General features: G+C 39.7%; 1 protein-coding gene and 1 long non-coding RNA gene across 3 annotated transcripts in view; one reads left to right on the plus strand and one right to left on the minus strand.

The window, feature by feature from the left end:
- Positions 1-1,027: 1,027 nt before the first annotated feature.
- AFG1L (AFG1 like ATPase) overlaps positions 1,028-19,945 on the minus strand; it is a 58,387-nt gene continuing 39,469 nt past the window's right edge. Inside the window, exons 9-13 of one of the 2 annotated variants that reach the window (XM_081904650.1) lie at positions 19,209-19,279; positions 18,852-18,952; positions 8,712-8,852; positions 5,844-5,957; positions 1,028-3,574 (exon numbers count right to left, since the gene is read on the minus strand). In XM_081904650.1, coding sequence (XP_081760776.1) covers positions 3,428-3,574; positions 5,844-5,957; positions 8,712-8,852; positions 18,852-18,952; positions 19,209-19,279 — 574 coding nt within the window. In that variant the 3' untranslated portion in view covers positions 1,028-3,427. Of the gene's footprint in view, positions 3,575-5,843; positions 5,958-8,711; positions 8,853-9,740; positions 10,919-18,851; positions 18,953-19,208; positions 19,280-19,945 lie in introns of those variants that run through there. The other variant, XM_081904651.1, reaches the window with a different exon arrangement.
- LOC309366186 lies at positions 11,604-13,771 on the plus strand. Its single transcript, XR_014166559.1, has 2 exons — positions 11,604-13,153; positions 13,631-13,771. It is a non-coding gene; the product is annotated as an uncharacterized lncRNA (long non-coding RNA).

Below are 19,945 nucleotides of genomic sequence, written 5' to 3' on the forward strand. Positions count from 1 at the left end.
CAGCCCCGCGAGATTGTTGATGGGTCGAGAGCCCGCAACCCCACCCCATCTCTAGATCGGGAGTGGCTTTGTTTTAACTCATTACTGAATGTATTTTAAAAGGTAACTATCGTCAAACAAGGAAAATAAAAAATACCAACATAATTTTGTGATTTTACAAAGCATAATATAACTAATAATTTTCTTAAATTATTGGGGGGCGGAGCCCCCCCAAACAAATTTTTGAGGGGGCTCGGGCCCCCTCAGGCCCCATGGAGTCGGCGCCTATGGGCTGAACTACAACTCCCATCAGCAAGCATGACCAATGGCTAAGGACATACCATCTTGGATAGACTTTAAAGGGGGATTAGACAGGTTCATGGAAGATGAAGGTTATAAATGGCTCCTAGCCAGGATGTGCTATTTCAAGTATGCCTCTGAATACCACTTGCTGGGAATTACAAGCAGGGAGAGTGCTGTTGGGCTCAGGCCTTGGTTGTGGGTTTCCCATAGGTATCCACTGTGAGAGCAAGATACTGTCATCTATTTTTAGTATATTGGAATGGAAGTTACCACCAGTATTTTCTAATGGAAAAATTGATAAATTAAAATGATACCTGATGTTTAATAATAACCCCTGGACAATTTTAATATGGATGATATTTATGGTCTCATTCTTTACTTGGGGTTGATTCTTTTAGGTGGTTTGCCTATGCACACATATCCATAATACGACAGCATAGTTGTCACCTTCTGTGGCAAAATCATAGCTAACATTTCAGCCCTGTGCATTTGTATTCAGTTGAATGCAAGCAAATTCAGTGGGGCTTACTTCTTAGGGCTGTATCCAATGTCGCTATTCCACGAGTTCAGCAGACTTCCACCTGCACAGTGGAACTCTTCTCCAAATTACAGCACATCCTCAAAATCTGCTCCAGAAGGTTCACGGAATAGAGGTTAATGGGGAGAAAAGGAGGAGTAGGAGTATATTAAATTGCCACACCCTTTCCCTTGAAATATTATGATATTGCAACTAGATGCTGGTAGCAGGCTTAAAATATAATTGACATTTTTATTTACACTTTGTATACCACAAGGCTTATACACTTAAAATGGATTTTATGATTATGGCAATAATATTCCACATTCAACTATTTCTTACACATTGTCCTTTGGCATCTTGGAAGGGCTTTTGCAGGTATACAATGGTATACAATTTTCAAGAAGTAAAATAAATATTCCAGTTTGGTTTGGTTGCCTCCAGACACTGATGAAGTTGCTAACTATTACTCATTACTGTCCCTGTGTCGCACTTGGCTCTCTACAGAAAACCTTCCAAGAGGTGAAGAAACAAGGTTATTCCCCATTGCCTAAGAGGCAATGATCCGTGGGAATCAAGCTACTACAATGTGGAATTGGTAACTTTTTCTTAAGCGTGCCTGGCAGACAGTTGCTACAGCAGATATAGCTGTACCCAGCATGGAGGGGCAACGATGGGGGGAAATGTACTTATTTCTCACCATCAAATGCACAGTCCTTTGTGTTCACAAAGCTATCAGAACTTTCTTCCACCTATGAAGTTTAGTAAAAGTACTGTAACTTAGCTCAGCTGCCTTTGGGATCCGGACTGACACAATATGTGTTTATGGGTCCACATAAAACCTCGTCAATCTTGGTCAATATGGTTGGAGTTATATTGTGACCTTTGCCTCTGGAAGATGATAAAGACCTCATCATACGTCTTTCTGTTCCTGTGGCTGTGAGGATAGAAAACAGGTCTATGGGGTGGGTAGGATGGCTTCTAGTTCAGTTTTCCCCGTCGCTTTTTGCGGCAGATGTCATTCTTGCTAGCAGAGCACCCACAATATAATCCCTTTCCTCCTTTTCCTTGTCATACAGCTTTTTACCTTGAAAACAGCTTGTGTCCTTCAAACAAAAGTGTTTGCCTGTCTGGAAGTATTTTTTCCTAGTGGATTTGATTTCTCAAATAGCTGCCCATGGGCAACTATTATGGAAGGAATGTTGGTTTCTCTTTCTATGCATGGCCCTATTTAACTCACAAAATGGTGGCTGCTTGCTGGTTGTCTGCATTTGTCCACTGCAAGACATTAGCCCTGGAGTAAATAGCCATAACTATCAGTGTTGACCTCCTGCTCATTGTTTAGTAGGTTTATGAATTTATATACCTATTCTAGTAAAATTGTCCTTTATATTCATAAGCCAGTTTTAGTGCTCCTGCTTACTGTACCATGGTGGTCTGCACTGGGAAGTGTGCCTTTGAGGATGCCAGACTGTGCATTGTTTGTGGTGTACATTGGGTATCCAAGAGTTCTGCTACCAATTCATTGACTGGTACCTTTCCTAAATGAACAATGTGGGCGGTCTTATTAGTAAAGCAATATCATGACTGATGGGTGGTTGAACTGCTAAGAGATGTTTCTGTGTTTGCATTGCTTTCTCCTGTGCTGTTCAGTGAAAGAGCATGATCCACCAATGTTACATGTGGCAATGGTGACAATCTGGTGTAGAAGGATCACTGCATTATGATGGTGGGTATGTGAGTGTGTGTAGATTTGCACTTACTGTCTTGTGCATAGCTGCTTGAAAAGATCCTCAGCATCAGGTGGGAAGGAGGACAGCTTAGTCAAATTCCAATATAAAGTCCATTTTCACTACCAGTACAAAGTTCACCTCAAATCTTGTAAGATTGTCCTATCTGGTCTGCCTATACAAGACACAGTGAGTTCACTTTTGCTTTGATACTTATCCACTTAATGGCATTTTTTACTCTTGGTTCTATAATTCCACTTTTATTTTCTCATTGCGCCCTCCCTATCAGAAGAATTTGAGACAGGGGGTCACACATACAGGCAATGGAATAACAATAAATAGGTCTACCGTGGCAGTAGGCAAGCAGAAATAAGAAATGTATTTAGAATGGCAGAGCTACCAAAATGCTATTATGTGATTTTGTACTTAGTAAAATGAGAAACTGATTTTGTTAGTTGCTGCCCAGAATCATTAAAAAAAATAAATTCAAGGGTACTGAAGGTGCAGTTATCTGTAGCCGAAATACTAGAGATAGGCAGGTGCAATAATATGTACTTAATTTGCCTGGTTTGAGCCTACCATTTGTTCAAGCTGTAGTTTTTCAAGTATGATATACAAATGCAGACCATAAACTGTATGTGGCACTCCTTTTCACATAATTTGTAGATTAAAACTGGATTTGGATTCTTGGTCAGGAAAGACTTCATGTTAGGCTGGACTTCCACACACAGGCATAAAACTGTTCCCACCAGCATTCCAGCATGTAACCTGTCCCTTGTTAACACATAAAAAGGCAAATGTTTAGGAAGTAAGGTGCAAAATTGGGCAGTGTGCCTGTTAAAAATAATTTTGCATTGAGCTAGAACTCTTCTTCTTTACAACTACTATTTGTGTTTTGCTAGTCTTTTTGCAACTGTGGTTGATTGCTCCTGTCCCCCTCCTTCCAGTACTGCTCAGTCTGCATTTCAGTCAGTCGTGAGATGGTACGCTGAAGGGCAAAAATCTCCTCCTCTCCCGTGAACATTGAAAGTCCTTGAGCTGAATCCTAGAGAGAGATGGAAGCAAAGAACAATTTTTTTAAAATGCAGACAGCATTAAAAAGAAACCAGAAAAGGAAAGACTTCTCAAACTTGCAGTGTGGCCTGAGCCCACATAGTCACAGTCCGTCCGCTCGCCTCACCCCCCAGGTTTGTGTGCAATTCATAACTATCGAGCTCCCTTTTTTCTGCAATCATGCTTTTGTGGAACAAAACTACTGTATTCTTAAATATTAAAAAAAGGATACAGGGAGCAGCACCTTGCAGTTGCTGCTTTTGGCTGTGCTTCTGTGCAATATTTTTGGGTGATATTGCAGGTCTCTGCGTTACATGTTTGTGAAACACAGACACAATTCAGCTAGCTAACTCTAAAACACACACTTTATTACATGCACACAAACATTTTCCAGTTAGACAGAAGTTTGAGAGGCTTTAAAAATATTTATTCCAAGAGTAGGGACTGGGACTGTTTCCTGTGGTTGATAATAGTAAAACACACACACACTGCTTACATTGAATGGCACACATCCTTTTGCCTACACAGACAAAGGCTATTTGGATGACTCCATGTGTCAGTCTTTGTGCAGTAAAATGGTATTGCCCATGTAACTTTTTTTTTACTGCCTGCAGTGGCAGGTTTGATGGCCTCATAGGGATAGGGAACCAATGGCCCTCCAGAATGATGGTGGACTCCATCTTCCAACAGTCCCAGCCAGCATGGCCAATGCTTGGACGTGTTGTAAGTTGCAGTTCAATAACATCTGGTTCTCCACCCCAAATATAGAGGCTAATTGAAAAGCACACACTTGTTCTATGATAACAATTAACCTATATCTTCCTTTGCCAGTGGTAAAGCCACAACAAAATATTAGGTTTAAATATCACCATAACACAGCTGGCCCTGCAGGGGCCAATGTACCGTGAGGATGAATCTCTTTCCATTCCCACCTCCTCCCATTTGTGCATCACATCACAGTTTTGTACAACATTTTTGTATGATAGAGATCTTTCAGAGACACTTGTGTTTAACATATATTCAGTAATGTGTTGTTTTTTTATCCTTATCAGTTAGGAGTTAACAGACTGGGTTCACAAAACATTCCTTTCACTTTCTTTGAATTTCCTTTCACAGCAGGACTAAAATGAAAGCAAGTTTTCTCAAGTATATAACATGCTAGGACAAGGCTTTTAAAATGTGTGTTGGCTCATATTCTGAAAACATTATGCTTCCCCCACCAAGGTGAATGGCACTAAGATAGAAAACTGTGTGAGTCTACTGTGCATTAACAGCATACACTGAAAGATCAGCAACAAGAGGACTAAGCTGCAACCCTTAAATTACTTTTCAGAACTACCATATTTCTTTATAAGATATAAAAGGGAGACATTATTAGAAAAGAGTACTTATTAGGAAACCTATTTTTACTGGATAAACACTGGAAACTATTTGCCATAGATAAAATTACTTGAGGCTTCTAACTTCTGATTTAACTTTCTGTTAGGTATTAGTATTCATAAACTATATAATGTAAGAATAGAAATATAATCTATAATGCAGAAATGCAAGCAACAGATTCTTGTATTCTGGGTTGTATTCAACCAACAATTACTCAGAGTAATTGCTTAATGACCATGACTAACGTGCTTCTGGTCCATGGGTCATGAAGAGTCGGACATGACAAAACAACAACAACTTAGGCTCATTAATTCCAATGGGCCTACTCTGAGTAAAAGTTAGTTAATTACAAATCCTGTGCATATCAGTTTGGGGAAGCAGTATTTATCAGCTCTCTCCTTTTTAAACCTGGAGTGATAGAGACACTTATAACACACCTATTAGACAATAAACAGATTCCCAACATGGTGGCTCAAGTAAAATAAGTTGAGTTCCAGTCCAGGAAAAAGGTGGTATGATGATGATGATGATGATGATACAAGTGCAATGTACAAAGCTAAATGTAGCTGCACTAAATCTGAAGAACATGTATTAAAGCAGCAGCATGACCCAATATTTCTAATATATTAGAAACACATACTGAGTAAAAGATTAGAAGTATCTCTAGAATTATGCTAAAATGGATTGGTTCAAACCAATCATTTATGAATAGCATTGCATTAAGTTGGAATAGAAGAAAAGGTGCAACGTTGATCCTGCCAGAAAGCTACAGAATGACCGGTTAAATGCTTTTGCTGCTCACTGCCCCCCTAGCACCACCACTCAGACCAAAACCAATTATGCTCTCCTGCAACAAAGGCTCTAATGGTCATAGTGCTTACCTGGCTCAACCCCAAATCGTCCATCATTACCCTACTTTCGTCCAATCCACCATCATGGGATTCTTGAATAAATATGTTTTGGAGTGGTGCTGATGCAGAGCAAACAATACGCACCTGGAAGAGAGTGAAAAAGCTGTAGGTGCTATCATATATAGCTCCTATTTCTCCATTTGAACTTTGTAAAATCCACCATGTTTTCATTTTGTATGGTGTAAGTAGCAATTTTGATATAAACAACAACTGAAATGATTTCTGATTTTGCCAAGCATAAGTAGCTCTCCATAAGAATGCAGAATGAAAGTGGCTTGTACTGTACCGTCATTATTTCTTCACTTCACAAACACTAACCATAAACCCATTTATAAAAAATGTGCCATTCTAATACAACCACCACTAACTTTAGTTCTTTTACATAGTCATTGGGTATAGCATCTTACCATCAAAACCTATATGTAGTAAATATCCTCAAAATCAAAATGTAGGCCATTCTTTTCTTCTACTATTCTTAAGAATGTAAGTCAGCATTAGGGCATTTATTTCTACTGGTTTTGTACAGCATTTAGCTTACAGTCTCTCTCTCTCTCTCTCTCTCTCTCACACACACACACACACACACACACAATTTAAAATACTTATGCTCATTGAACATTATCATGCAATAAGCTACTTTCCTTTTGTAGTAAAACAATATTAAAACTCTGTGCCACAATGGAAGGCAGGGCAGAAATTAACTGAAATAAGGCCACTAATCGGTTATGCTTTGTTAGATGAATTAAATTCAGTTGTGACAAATTTAATTGGTGATTTATTATCATTAATTTTTTTGAAACAACATTAATGCTTATAGATGCATCACCAGAAAATATGAAAAGCCAAGTGTAACTCATGGAATTTTGAAATGTTAAAAAAATAATAATATATATTTTGGCATGGCATGAAAACTGTATCAGAAAGAATAAATTTTGCTACTACCTTTTGCTTTTGGGTGGAAATACTATAGCTAGGCACCACAACATTACAGTTTTGTATTTCTCTTTTTTCTTTTTTCTAGACAATTGTCACTTCTCTACCAGGGAATTTTTGTCAGCTTCAAAATGACCATTTTCTGAGTCAAGAGAACAATATAGAGCCACGCAAACGTACATCAAGGAAGACCAAAACACAGTTTCAAAGTGAACCAGGAATTTCCTTCTACACTGCCTGGAGCAATTCTGAAGTCACTTTGGCGTCTTTGATGTGTGCAATTTTAAATTTTGGCATAGTACTCCTCAATCACAGCTGTGACTTTACTCATTGACTAAATTCAGTGAAAGGTGGGAGGCGGCTCCTTTGCCACCAAACAATTCCTGGAATGGTACCTGTGCATTTTGCTTCATGATGTTTGTTCTACAAGTGCTATAGCAGACTCCCCCAACCTGGTGCCCTCTAGATGGTCTGCTGCCTGGGCCCAATAGGGGTTATGGTCTAAAATACATTTAATGTGAGTTGCTAGTTGTCAGCATTTAAGTTTGAGCATCCTTTTTTAAAAGAGGATAAAGTTAATAAAGTTGAGAACCTCTAGTACACAGCCTGCCATTTCACAAGCTGCAGGTGCCAATGTATTTTAAACTGTTGGTCTCTATGATAGGGCAATTGTCCAGTGAAGAAAGAACAAGCACTCTCCCAGCTATAAATACAGCCAGTAGTTTTGAGAAAAGACATCTGGATCCATCAGGAAAAGTGAGCTGCATCTAAGTCATTTACTAAACAAAGATAAGATTGTCTGGATAAGTCCCAACTATCTTGCTGAACTAAAGGTGGTTTTTTGTTTTTGTTTGAATTTCTTTGCCAGGACATTTTTGAAAAAGGTTTTTAATCTCAATCGATATTTCCTGATTGCATAAATATTTAAGTGCGTGGCTATAATCACACATAGGGTGAATCTTAATCTCTTCCATTACTTTTTAAAACATCAGCTTAAATATAAAGAGCCTTTTTTAGTTGTTTTAATACTGCTGATTTTGCTCCCATGATTGAAACCTTTGTAAATCCAAGCTAAGTGCTGCATTTATCATTACTATTTCATTAGAGGTCCCACAACTCAGACTAAAACCAAGAGTGGCTGTTTCTTCTAAGATTATTATCACTTTGGGGCAAGCCCATTAACACTTTACTCGTCTGTTCACTTACAACGAATCATGACTGGGACTCTAGGTGAAATAAGATGAAAACAAAGCAGATCTGTACCCTGGAATTATAGCAGCAAACAAAACTTTGTGGATAATTTCAATTTAACTATTGTTTGGCTTGCAAAACATGATGTGACTTTTTACCAATCAAGAAAAAAGAATCATGATCATTTCTCTTGGAAAGATATTATTTTGACTCAGGAGAGTTGGTGGGGGCACGGGGCAGAATATACCAACAATTTTCTAATATCTAAAGCTATCTTAAACTCCACGTTGGAGTTGCAGATTTTCAGGGATAGGATTTGGTGAGCAGCAATGTTTTATCTATGTGTCCTGATTTGGAGAAAACAAGAGAGAATGTTTCATTCTTCTTTTATAGTGCTGGAACTCAGGCTCACCTAAAGAAATTGATTGGCATTGCCATTTGATTCCAGGAAATTAAAAACACACCAAATTAAAATCACACCAAATTTAATTCCCACCTGTTGAAGACCTATGACCTAAACTGTATCTGGGTTAAATTGTCCTGTGACTTGTTCACCCCTGTCATCTCATGTGGAACCAATTTCCCAAAGCAGCAGGCAAATATGAGAGAAAATAGGAAGATTTAACTTGCATTACCCATTAATCTTATACTGATAATTTCTAGAGCAATTCAAGATGCTTTCATCCTGTAAGAATTTACCAACTGACTGCTTACCTTTTTGTCATAAAAAGTATCAACAAGAGTAATGAAGCGTCGAGCTTGGGTCCTTTTTGCCATTGTGAACTCAGGTATGTGACGAACAAAGACTAGGTCAAAATGCATAGCTACTTCCAAGTAATCACTGGCTCCAAGCGGCTGAAACAGAAAATGGGAACTGTAACCCATTGAAAAGCCAACAGACCAACACAATATATATTTTGAAATGCTATCATCATATCTCAAGCAAACCAGTGTGATCCCTCCTATTTGTTTTCTTTTTGCATTAGGTGAGAAGGTTGACTGTGATAGTAACAGATTGATTCCTAAAGTTGGTGGCTAAGCTTAGCTTTATGATCTCTAAATTAAATCAGAAAGTAATTTGCTTGGGTATTGCCAAAATTATAGAGCAAATAAGAAGAAGGTGCCAGATCAGGCCAATGGCCCATCTAGATCAGTATCCTGTTCTCGCAGTGGCTGACCAGAGATTCCTGTGGAAAGCAGGATCAAAGTACAACAGCACTCTGTGAACGTATCCTTGTAAATTTTGTACTAATTGACTACAGCAGGTGCCTCCCCACCACCCACCCACATCATATGTTAATGCTAAGGATAAAGTTAAAAGAAAATGGAGTCACTTCCTCAGGGTAAAACCAAATAGGATGCAGACTGTATTAATCATTTAATAAGTCTATTTTCAACTATGAAATTAATACCCACAGTGAAGGGGTTAGGTTTGGAAATGTGTTGCACAGCAAGGAAGATTTAGCCTTTACCTCCTATGCTGTGGTCCAAGCAGATACAATTTCCCCCTCCCAGAGCCTCCAGGAGGAACGCTACCATTGGTGCAACTGGCAGCTTCCCTCCTGCGGTAAATAACAGCATCAGAGAAAAGGGAGTTTTAGCAGGATTGTGATATGGTCGGAGGGTAAAACTATCCCTCCTCATATGCCATAGTCCTGATCCTGATCCCCTCTTGCAGCTGTTGCACTGAAAGTACGTTTTTTAAAAGACACAAGCATGGGCGTAGCTAGAATTTTTGTCGGGGGGGGGGGCAGAACCAACATGATTGGTCAGTTAAGTAATTCTATTGTTTTACTTGATCTGGGGGGGCAGCAGTCCATGGACACAAATGCATTCACACATTTAACATCACATCTAGTTTGCCATCAAGTCTTCCACTTTCTTGAAGCATTCTAACTCAATCTCAAGCAAAAGGAATATAAGCACAATGCAATAAACCCAGATGTGTGAACAAGCCCTAAATAAATCACATACTCACGCTCTAACTACAGCTGCAGAGAATTCATGCAGGAATGCACACGTTACAGAAATAGTCTATATGAATGAGTCTGAAAATTCCAACAGTAGTAGATATGTTCCTGATATCATCCAGTCTAATACCAGATTGGTTTAACTAAATGCCTATGAATTAAAATAGCAGCCACAAAATAAAAGATAAAAGATGGTTCATGGATCATTTAGTACACCACACATTTGTGAATTAATTAAATTGCCCTGGATACCTAAGATTAAAAAAGCAAACCAAGTCCTCAGGTTTTATTTATGGTTTCAGAAGATTAAAACAAAAAATACTCTTCCATGTTTGGAATGGAGGGAAACCCCTGAAACATAAAGAATGCCCTGCCAGGAGAATCTTGATTAGCACCCACATTATGGCCCTTTCAACACTAGCTAGAAAACTTTTTATTTCCCTATGGTATGTAAAAATAATCTTTCAGTGCTTTGCAGTGCTGTTTTATAGGGCTGACTGCTGGTGGTATTATCTCTTCTATTTCCAATGAGAAATTTATTACTATTTATTTAAGACATTTATATACCACTTAATGACTAATATTTTAAATGATTATAAGTTTGGTTAAGTTATTAGGCAATATAAAAATGCTGTAAAATAAATGAAATGAAATGAAAAAGCCAAGTCTTTACCCAACATTGTTTTGAAACAAAGTTCTCTTCCCCCATATTGTACACTGTTACTACGCAACTTGCATTTCTACAGAGGAGCAGGAGGCCTGTGACAGAGGAGTTTTCCTCCCTTTTTGGGAGGTGGGGGGGAAACAAGCTGTGCCACTGAATTAGACCCTCCACACACGAAAACATGTGCCCTGCCATAAAAGCTTCTCAAAAGCATTACTCCAGCTTTGCCAGCTGCCCACCATACAGCTGCGGTTCCCTTGAAGGCATTGTGAGAGTGCTGGGCACATCTGTTGAGGAGATACAGAATTGGGCACTGAAAATGTGGTCCTGGCAACAGATCCTGAGTAGCCTCACAAGCAATATGATTTCTTTATGCTGGGACTCTTAACAGGGAGAGAACCCCTACAAGCCAATGAATATGCCAAGAGTTCCAAAGGAAGAAATACAAGCCACTAAATATCACACAAACCCAGGTGCCTTGTATAATGCCAGTATTCTTTTAACCTGGTGGGGGGAACACCGCCACAAATTCAGTGAAGTCCAGTGAGATCCTGTGAACAGGTGGAGCTGCTTTATAGCAAGTCAGATTGAGGGTCCAATTGACTCAGTAACGTCTGCAAGACCTCAGCCAGGCCCCCTTCCCAGTCATGCTGGCAGAGTCCTTTTTAAGCAGGGGCGCCAAGAATTGAACATGGGGTCTCCTGCATGCAAATCTTGAGTTCTCTTACTAGGCACGGTGGTCGGATGCAAGAGAGGACAGGGCTGCTACACCTGTCATAGTTGTGTAGAAGAGGGAATTGCACCAGGTATAGATTAGCACACAATGTACAACATTCCCTCTTCTACGTAATTATTCAAGCTGCAGTAGCTCTTCCTGCTTTTGTGTCTGGCCACTGACTCCGACTCCCTGCCATGCACAACTTCTGAGCCATTGTGCAGTGAACCCATTGAACATATCCCTATTAACCAGTCTCTGGTTAGGGAAGATCCACCGATTAGTGGCAGAGCATCTCTTTTGCATGCAGAAGGTCCCAGTTTCAACACTGACATGTCCAGGGAGGGGCTGGGAAAGAACCCTGCCTGAAATCCTGGCGAGCTGCTCTGCCAATCAGTGAAGATAGTACTGACCTAGATGGACCAATGGCTGGACCTGGTATAAGGCGGCTTCCTATGCACCTCCTGAGGTTTGTTCCTCTTTCAGTTACATTTATTGGGAAATGCTTTAATTTTGTGGAATGAGCCAGACAAGTTACTGAAACCTATCTGGAGTCCAAGGTCTTGCTTTGTACGATTGACTGATTAGCATGTAAATACTAGAAGTCTATGTTCGTATAATTTATTATGAAATGTCACCTTTCTGAAGAGCTTACTGCTTCTGTATCAGTCAATAGCAGCCTCAATACAATGCCTAGTTTTAAAGAAATAATTATTCTGAAGCTACATAACATGCCCTAGGAAGAACTGATTTGCTTAATTTGAATACTCAATGGCACTTCAGCTAGTGCCGTATTTGGGCATGTTATTCCACTTCAAGCTTCAAATAAGATTACCTGGTACAATTCCTCATTCTCACAATGACACCTTCAGCCACATCTAATTTTACTTATTTATTTATGAACATACCTATTGTAGTAAACAAATGTTCTGATTTTGTTTTAACCAGATGGGACCACCAAAACCCACTCTGCGCACAGTGGTGTTTTTCCTATTGCTAGCTCAATTCTCAGCTGCACTCCCGACCCTTTCTGCAGGACTCTAAACAATTTTCAGATAGTTCTAGGACTTCATGGGAAACTCCTTTAAGTCTGTAGTGTGTCTACAAATATCTTAATATCAACTTCTGCGATTAATGACTTGGCTTTCTACCTTATTGCTGCCATGTAAAAGATGGATAATGAAGACCAACCACTGTGGATTTCTATTACTAATTCTTAATACTGGGAAGTAGGATTTCATTGATGTCACACTCACTCAAACCACATTCATGCCAATTCAAGCCCACCAAGCTGTTAATCTACTTCAGTCTGCTTGACTGAGCTGTCCACTTCATTCTTTTTCCATTTCACTACCAAGTTAACAAGTGTTCTGCTACCATTATCTCAAGTTATTTTAATAGCTGTCTATAAATTGTAATGCTCTAACAAATCACTCCATTTTCCTTATTTTTCTATTAATTATTATTATCATTCAATTTATTACCCCCCTTCAGCAGCAGGTCCCCAGTATTAAAATTCAGTATTTAAAGCAGGTAGAACGTATTGCAGTCACAGGAGTTAAGGGTAGGTCCCACACATCTCAGGTACCAAAAGCCAGGTTAAAGAGGTACCGTACATCTTCCCCATTCAGCAATAGCTGTATAGTGAAGGTGCGAGATGCACACTAAGGGGATGGCTTTGACCTTTTTTTTTTTTTTTGCTTCTGAAGAAAAAAAAGCAAAGCAACAGCCCTTTGCTCTGAGGTGAGGTTTTTATTATTGTTACTAGAAATACAAAAAAACACATAAATAGGAAGCAGAAAAGAAAGTCAAGCTCTGGAATCAACCTATTGCAATTTCCTTCTTTCTATGTTATTTAAGGGACATTACCATTATGGTCTGTGTCGTTTGTACTTTTTGTGGGCTCTTACATTTTATGTACTGTAGGTTGTAATTGGTCATTAAGAAGTACTTTCAGGCTTAACATGCTAAGGGATGATATGTAACCATCCCAGCATCATCCTTTACATGAAGAATGTTCCTAAGTGACCTAACCTGACAGACGATACAACCGCTGTAATAGAATCATTTCCATGATTGTAGCAGCTGATGAAAGGACTCCTGCAATTGTAGAAATCACTGCTTAGAGACCGTGGCTGTATTCATGAAAGGGGTGGTATCCTTGCTACCTTCTCCACACAATTGGCTGCAGTTGCATTACTTAGAACCAGTCTTCCCTAGACAAAACAACCTCAGTTCTTCAATCAAGGATCTCCTCAAAAAGCAAACAAACATTTTAAAAAAGCAGAGTGGAAGGGGGGGGGACAACTCTTGTGCTCTCTCTCTCTCTCGGTTTCGGTGTGTTTGGTGTTGGCAGCTATTGAGTAGTGTCCATTAAAAGTAACTATCCCCTTGCCTTCATGGTTACCACACTTTTCGATTGATTTTTTTTTAATTAAATATTTTGGTACGTCAAATGATGGGTGCATATAAATATAGGTGCTCATGTAGCTCTTAAAATAAAAAAGTGCAAGTTATCCTTAGGACTGACATTGACTGCCAAAAGATGCTGCAAAGAATTTTGAAGAGTGAGTGACCAGGCTTTTGCCCCTAGAGAGCGTCTTCATTATGTCTATACCACTATCAAGTTACTAATAGTGGATCAGGAAGTTCACCGTTGTTGCAGAGAAAGAACCATCAGCACACAGCCTTAATCACATTAAAAAGTTAGTATTGCCATGAGAGGGCAGTATTTGCTATGCATAATCATGGCTGAAAGTTTTTCTTTCAAAGAAGAATTAAGAAATATAGATAACATGGAGATATTAAAGGTAAGATTTATGCTGCACCTACCTTTCTGGACAGTATTAATTTACATAATACACAGATGCTAGATACACAGATGCTGTGTACATTATACACAGATGCTAGGAGGTTAAATGGATGAAACAGGTGGATGGTGGGAAGAGACAAGTGAAATGACTTTCTGTGTGTTACACAGTCAGGGCCAGTGGCGTAGCGTGGGTTGTCAGCACCCGGGGCAAGGCAAGTAATTTGCGCCCCCTAACCCATGGATTTGCGCCCCCTAACCCATGGATTTGCGGCCCCTAACCCTAACCCCCAGATGTTGCGCCCGGTGCGGCCGCCCCCCCTGCACCCCCCACGCTACGCCACTGGTCAGGGCCATCTATAAAAAGCAACTGTGTAATGAAAACAATTGTTCTACGTGATGCAGTGGACCTTCTTCCATTTGCTATGCAATGTCTAGAACTTAAGACCAACACAGAGGCTGTGAAATAATATACATAAAAATCTGCACATGACACTTGCTTATTATTTGAGCTTGACACATTCTGGGTATGCTGTTGTTGTCATTCATTCAATTTATCTAATAATAATAATAATAATAATAATAATAATAATAATAATAATTTTTATTTATACCCTGCCCTCCCTGGCCAAGATCCTACCCTTCCTTCCATAGCAGGCCAATATGTTGACACATATATATGAATTAGACTTACAAAGAACTCATGGCACTCTGTAGTTTGTATGTATGTTTGAGACAGAGGTCGCCAACCTGTTTGGGACAGTAGGCACACTTTTGAATATTGAAATAGCACTGTGGGCACCAGCCACAAAACAGCTGCCTTCGGGGCATTTCATGGGGAGAAAAAGATTGTGATTAAAGAAAGTACAGTCATTGTTGCTTCCCCACTCCACCTCCTGCTCCAGACAACCTTAGTTGGTCAAGGGAAGTCAGACATGTCTGACTGGTCCTGTGGAGATCACACAATATTGATTTCTCTTTCTTTCACACACTGATGCTGTTGCTGTCTAATAGGGGGCATTCTTCAGTACCAGGGAAACCATACAAGGTGGCTAAATAATATTCACTTTCTCATGTACATGCAATACACTCACTGCACACATACAGACCTCAGACAAACATACATCTCTCACACACACTCAATAAATCACACATACAACCTCACAGACCAAACATATTCACCCTCCCACTCTCACATATAGGTCCCATGTACACCACACACAGAAGAAGGTGTTCTCTAGATTGACAACCTCTGTACTAAGCAATGGTTTGGTGCAATGTGCATGAGCTGCAATAAGATCAAAGCTCAGATTTGCACACTCCTGACCCTGTTGTGTGATTTAGAGAAGGAGTTCTGCAGTCTTATATTTTACATTCCACAAATCCTGACAGTGACAAAGGAACCAGATTTTGTCATTTAGAAGAAACTCTGTGCTAAGTTTCTAACAAGCCAACTTCAAACCATGGATTATGAAGCTGGCTTGTTTAACTAACCAGAGTTTCTTTTAAAGCACAAAATCAGGTCTGTACATAAAGCTACACCAGTATTATCTGAAACTGAAAGGAGACCCTGCCGAGGTCCTTTCGTTCCTTATGTGGAGAGGAGAGGGGAGCACCCAAGCCCAAGCCAATGTTCAGGCTCCTTCCAGATCATGCACATGGTCCTAAATCATTATGTGCAAATCAGTCTGCTGAGATTTGTCACTCTTTAAAGCTCTGAGTGCCACAAATATATATAACTGCAAATATGAAACCTGCAAGATCTATTCTATGTTGCAGTCTAATGCATATGGACTAATCCATGTGGGGTGTGGGGGGGCATGATTCAACCACTATGTCTAAATCAAGTGGGTGGTCATGCACGAAGGCAGGGCTGGCCTTGAATGACCTAGGAATGAAAGAAAAACCATATTTCCATTTCAAAGTTAATTAGACTTTTATGAGTCTGTGTTCAGACTATAAATAACTACCCACTCATTTTCACAATCTGTATGTAGAGTTTATCTTCTGCAGTTTTAAATACTGCCATCTGAACATTTCTGGGGCTTGAATTGTTGTTAAAAATAATTTTGTAATGTTTAGAATTTAGCATGTAATCCTAATTGCACTAACCAAGAAGCCAGGCCCACTGAATTTGGCTGTAATCATCCCTGAATGCAAATGCATAGGACTAAACTCTTAAATTTCCATTTTTTTATTTTACCACAAAAGGCAACAATCATGTTTCATTGCCTACTTGTCTGACCAAGGAAAATGACCTTACACCAACACATTTACTACAAGAGCATTTGTTTTTTGTGCTGACCCAAAGTTATACTCAAAGTTAGCGTAAGTTGATGGCATGATGATGATGATGATGATTATTATTAGTCCTGAGGGGTCCTACAGGCCAATGGCCAAAGAATTAAACAGGAGTCCCTCCCTCTTACTTGGCTTTTTTTTTCTCAGCTGAAACCCCAAAAGATTATAACCTTTCATCATGGTGGAGTTGTTCCAACTCAGTGATAATTCTGGTAGCCCTTTTCTGCACTTTTCCCAATGATACAATATCGAGCAGCTAATGGTTTTTTCCACCTGCCTTGCCCCACCCTCTAGCCCTGGGAGCCTTTATAAGGGAGCTGTTTCCAGAGGAAGGACTGTGAGGGAGGAGAGACTCAGAAGGTGGCTGGTTTCACCGATGCAGCTCTACCTCATTTCCCCCCTGCTTCTGGAGTCAAGTGCAATCATGTTGGACTTCTCTGACAATTGTCCATATGTTGAATTTGATAGCACTATGATCACTGTTCCCCATCAGTTCAACAGCACATTTCCTGCCTTCCATCTGGTCCTGGGCATCACTTGAAACTCCCCTCTCATCAATTCCATCACCAGCTGTCTTAGGGCAGAGTGATTTAGAGTTTTCTAGATTTCTTTTATATGTGCTCTGGTCCATGGGGTCATGAAGAGTCGGACACGACTAAACAACAAATAATCTTTTTTTTTTTTACCTTTGTGTTGTGACCAGAACATGAATCTACCCAGTGTCAATGTCAGAGTAATTTAAGACACTCATTACAACAACACTTTATCCTTTTAGATGCCTAATTGATTGCATTGTCCATCTCAAGACCCCCCTGGGCATTCTGCTGAGGGGGTAATAATATATCCCCAATTCTATTACTTTGGGGTATGCATTATCATCCCACTTCCTGTGAAAAAGCCTGTTCCTTTGGAGATGTCAAGTTTCTTTGATTTTATGTTCTCTTTCACATACAGCTACACCATTCTCATATGCCCTTCCCTTTGCTTCATTGAATATTAGTACCGAAAAGATAACTGTATCTCACTGGTTCTTTCCATTCCACATTGGCTACTATATCTATGCTCTCCTTTGGTTTTGAAGGACACTCTAGCTTGCCCATTTTGGCTCACAGACCATCTATATGTGATGTCGCTCTCCAAATTTCCCCCTACCGTACTAAATGGTTATCATGTACCCTTACACTTTCATTGCCTAATTCTGCTCCACTCCCATATGCAACACTCGCATTTTCACCCTAACCAGGTGCTCTTTAGCTCCTATCAACTTTTCCTCAATGATTGGTTTCAAAACTACTCTGCCACTTTTTTGATGTGCCAGCAATCTGTTTCCCCTCCAGTTTAAGTGGCGCCTGTCCTTATTGTAGAAGCCCTATTTATCCCATAAGAGCCATTAACTGTTTGAGGTAGGAGGTCTGGGCTGTACAAATCATCCCTACATGGATTCCTGAGTCACACACCACCTCCAATATGACCTATATACAGTATTGGAGGCATGTCTGCAGAGGGGCAGTTTCCTGACTATACAACTGCTCTCCTCGTGAGCTGCAATTCTGAGTACTCAGAAAAAGGCCCAAGAAGGCTAATACTTAAGACACACAATGCTAGACACTTTTGGTCATACAATGCCATTAGATAAGATTTCTAGAGATCATTTTACATATAAAAAAGTAAACCTTTTTAGAATATTTACTATATGCAATTACAGAACTCTAGTATCCACATTACACAAAACTACCGGTACCTATCAGAGTATCTTAATATACTTTACCTATAAAGTCACAGTATGTAAGACAACCATTGAACAGCTTTTGCCCTTGATCAAGGCAACAGGCTTCTTTAGTAAGCTACCTGGCTGGTAGCTCTACATTCTCAGTACAGGTACAGATGGGCAGTTTCTTAAAGAATATTCTCTAGGGTCTCACAGAGAGTCACCATGGAGTAATAATTCAAAGAGCAGCATGTGAATCCTTGGCTGAAAAGGTATTTAGATGGAAGTCTTATCCTTTGTCTCACTGGAAGTAAGATCAAATGTAATTCACCATTGGAGACATGTAATAGATGGACCTTTGGTCTGATTCTGAAAGGAAGTTTTTATTTGTGCTCCTTACCTAAGTGATCAGCATTTAACAACTGACATCTAGATGTGAATTTCTTTTGGACACTAGTGCCTTATCAAGTTCCAGAATTTTATTCACACATTTAAATTGTTTATCATAGAGATCACTTTCAAGAGAAACTGATTTTACTTTTCAACTCTAGAATTCAAGTTTTCTTGTTATTCTTGTTGTTGTAGGTTCAAAGGATATCTCAAAGCTTGTTTGGAGCTGGGATAATATAATATAAAGGGGGGGGAGCCTGAAAAGCCCAACTGATCTAGGCTTGACTGGGTACTCACTCTGTCACACAGCTCTTCAAATGTGAAGTCTGCAATGGTTCCACACGCTTTATTCACTCTCAGCTCTCTGCCTTGTACTTTTAAAATCCTTGGTCTAGTTACTATGGGAACATGAACAAAGACTCAATCTTGTCTGGATAATTACTACAAAACTCATCTCTTACAGATAGGAAATGCATAGCTTGATGAATAATAGCACATGATTCAACACATAAATTAGACAAAATGCTGATACAATGACTGCCACTTGAGTGTGGCATCAACCCATATACAGCAGTGGAACTTATTAATTGGTCAGTGGAGATTGGGCATTGTGTTCTAAATGTATTCTCTTTCAAGAGAAATTAACTTACGTACAATCATTTTGTTTTTGAGCCAGCTCATCAAACAACTTATCCATGACAGCCTCCACATCAGCTTCACTTGTGCTACAGTGAAAAGAATAATAGAATATGAAATTAATAACACTTGAAGCCAACATCAAACAGCTGCCTGAGCTTGCTTAGCTTTTTGCCCATAAAAAAGGAGAGAGAGTGAGAAAGACAGAACAGGATGTTATGTTGTAAATACAAACATTAGAGTTAGAATACACTTAAAAGCAGAGAACATTAACTCTCAGGTAGATGATTCTGCTTTATTTGCATACATAGGAAGACTTTTGTGTTTCAAGCTGTTTCCAGTAATGAGGCAATGCCAGGCCAGGCCATCAGGTAGATAGATACACACACACACACACACACACACACACACACTGGGAGGAGCACAGACAGAAGAAACCCCATGGTGCACCAGTAGCAACAAAACTGGATGCCTTCATTTGCCCCACCTGCAATGAAACATGTCTCTCCCATGTTGGTCTCTACAGCCACAGCAGGCACCATAACTGCCCAATGCTTTGACTTATTCTCAATGGCGCACTGTTCCATTGTCTCTTGAGACAGACAGATACCAACAATGCACGTGTGTGTGTGTGTGTGTGCGCGCACACACACACACACAGTGAGAAAGATAAGCATTTGTCTATAGCTTGCACACAAAATGAGAGCAAAGAAGCAAAAGCTAGCAAGCATCTGAAGGGGAACCCTTAAAAACCT

Source organism: Podarcis melisellensis (genome assembly GCF_964234715.1).
Source record: "Podarcis melisellensis genome assembly, chromosome: 3".
Lineage (NCBI taxonomy): Eukaryota > Metazoa > Chordata > Lepidosauria > Squamata > Lacertidae > Podarcis > Podarcis melisellensis.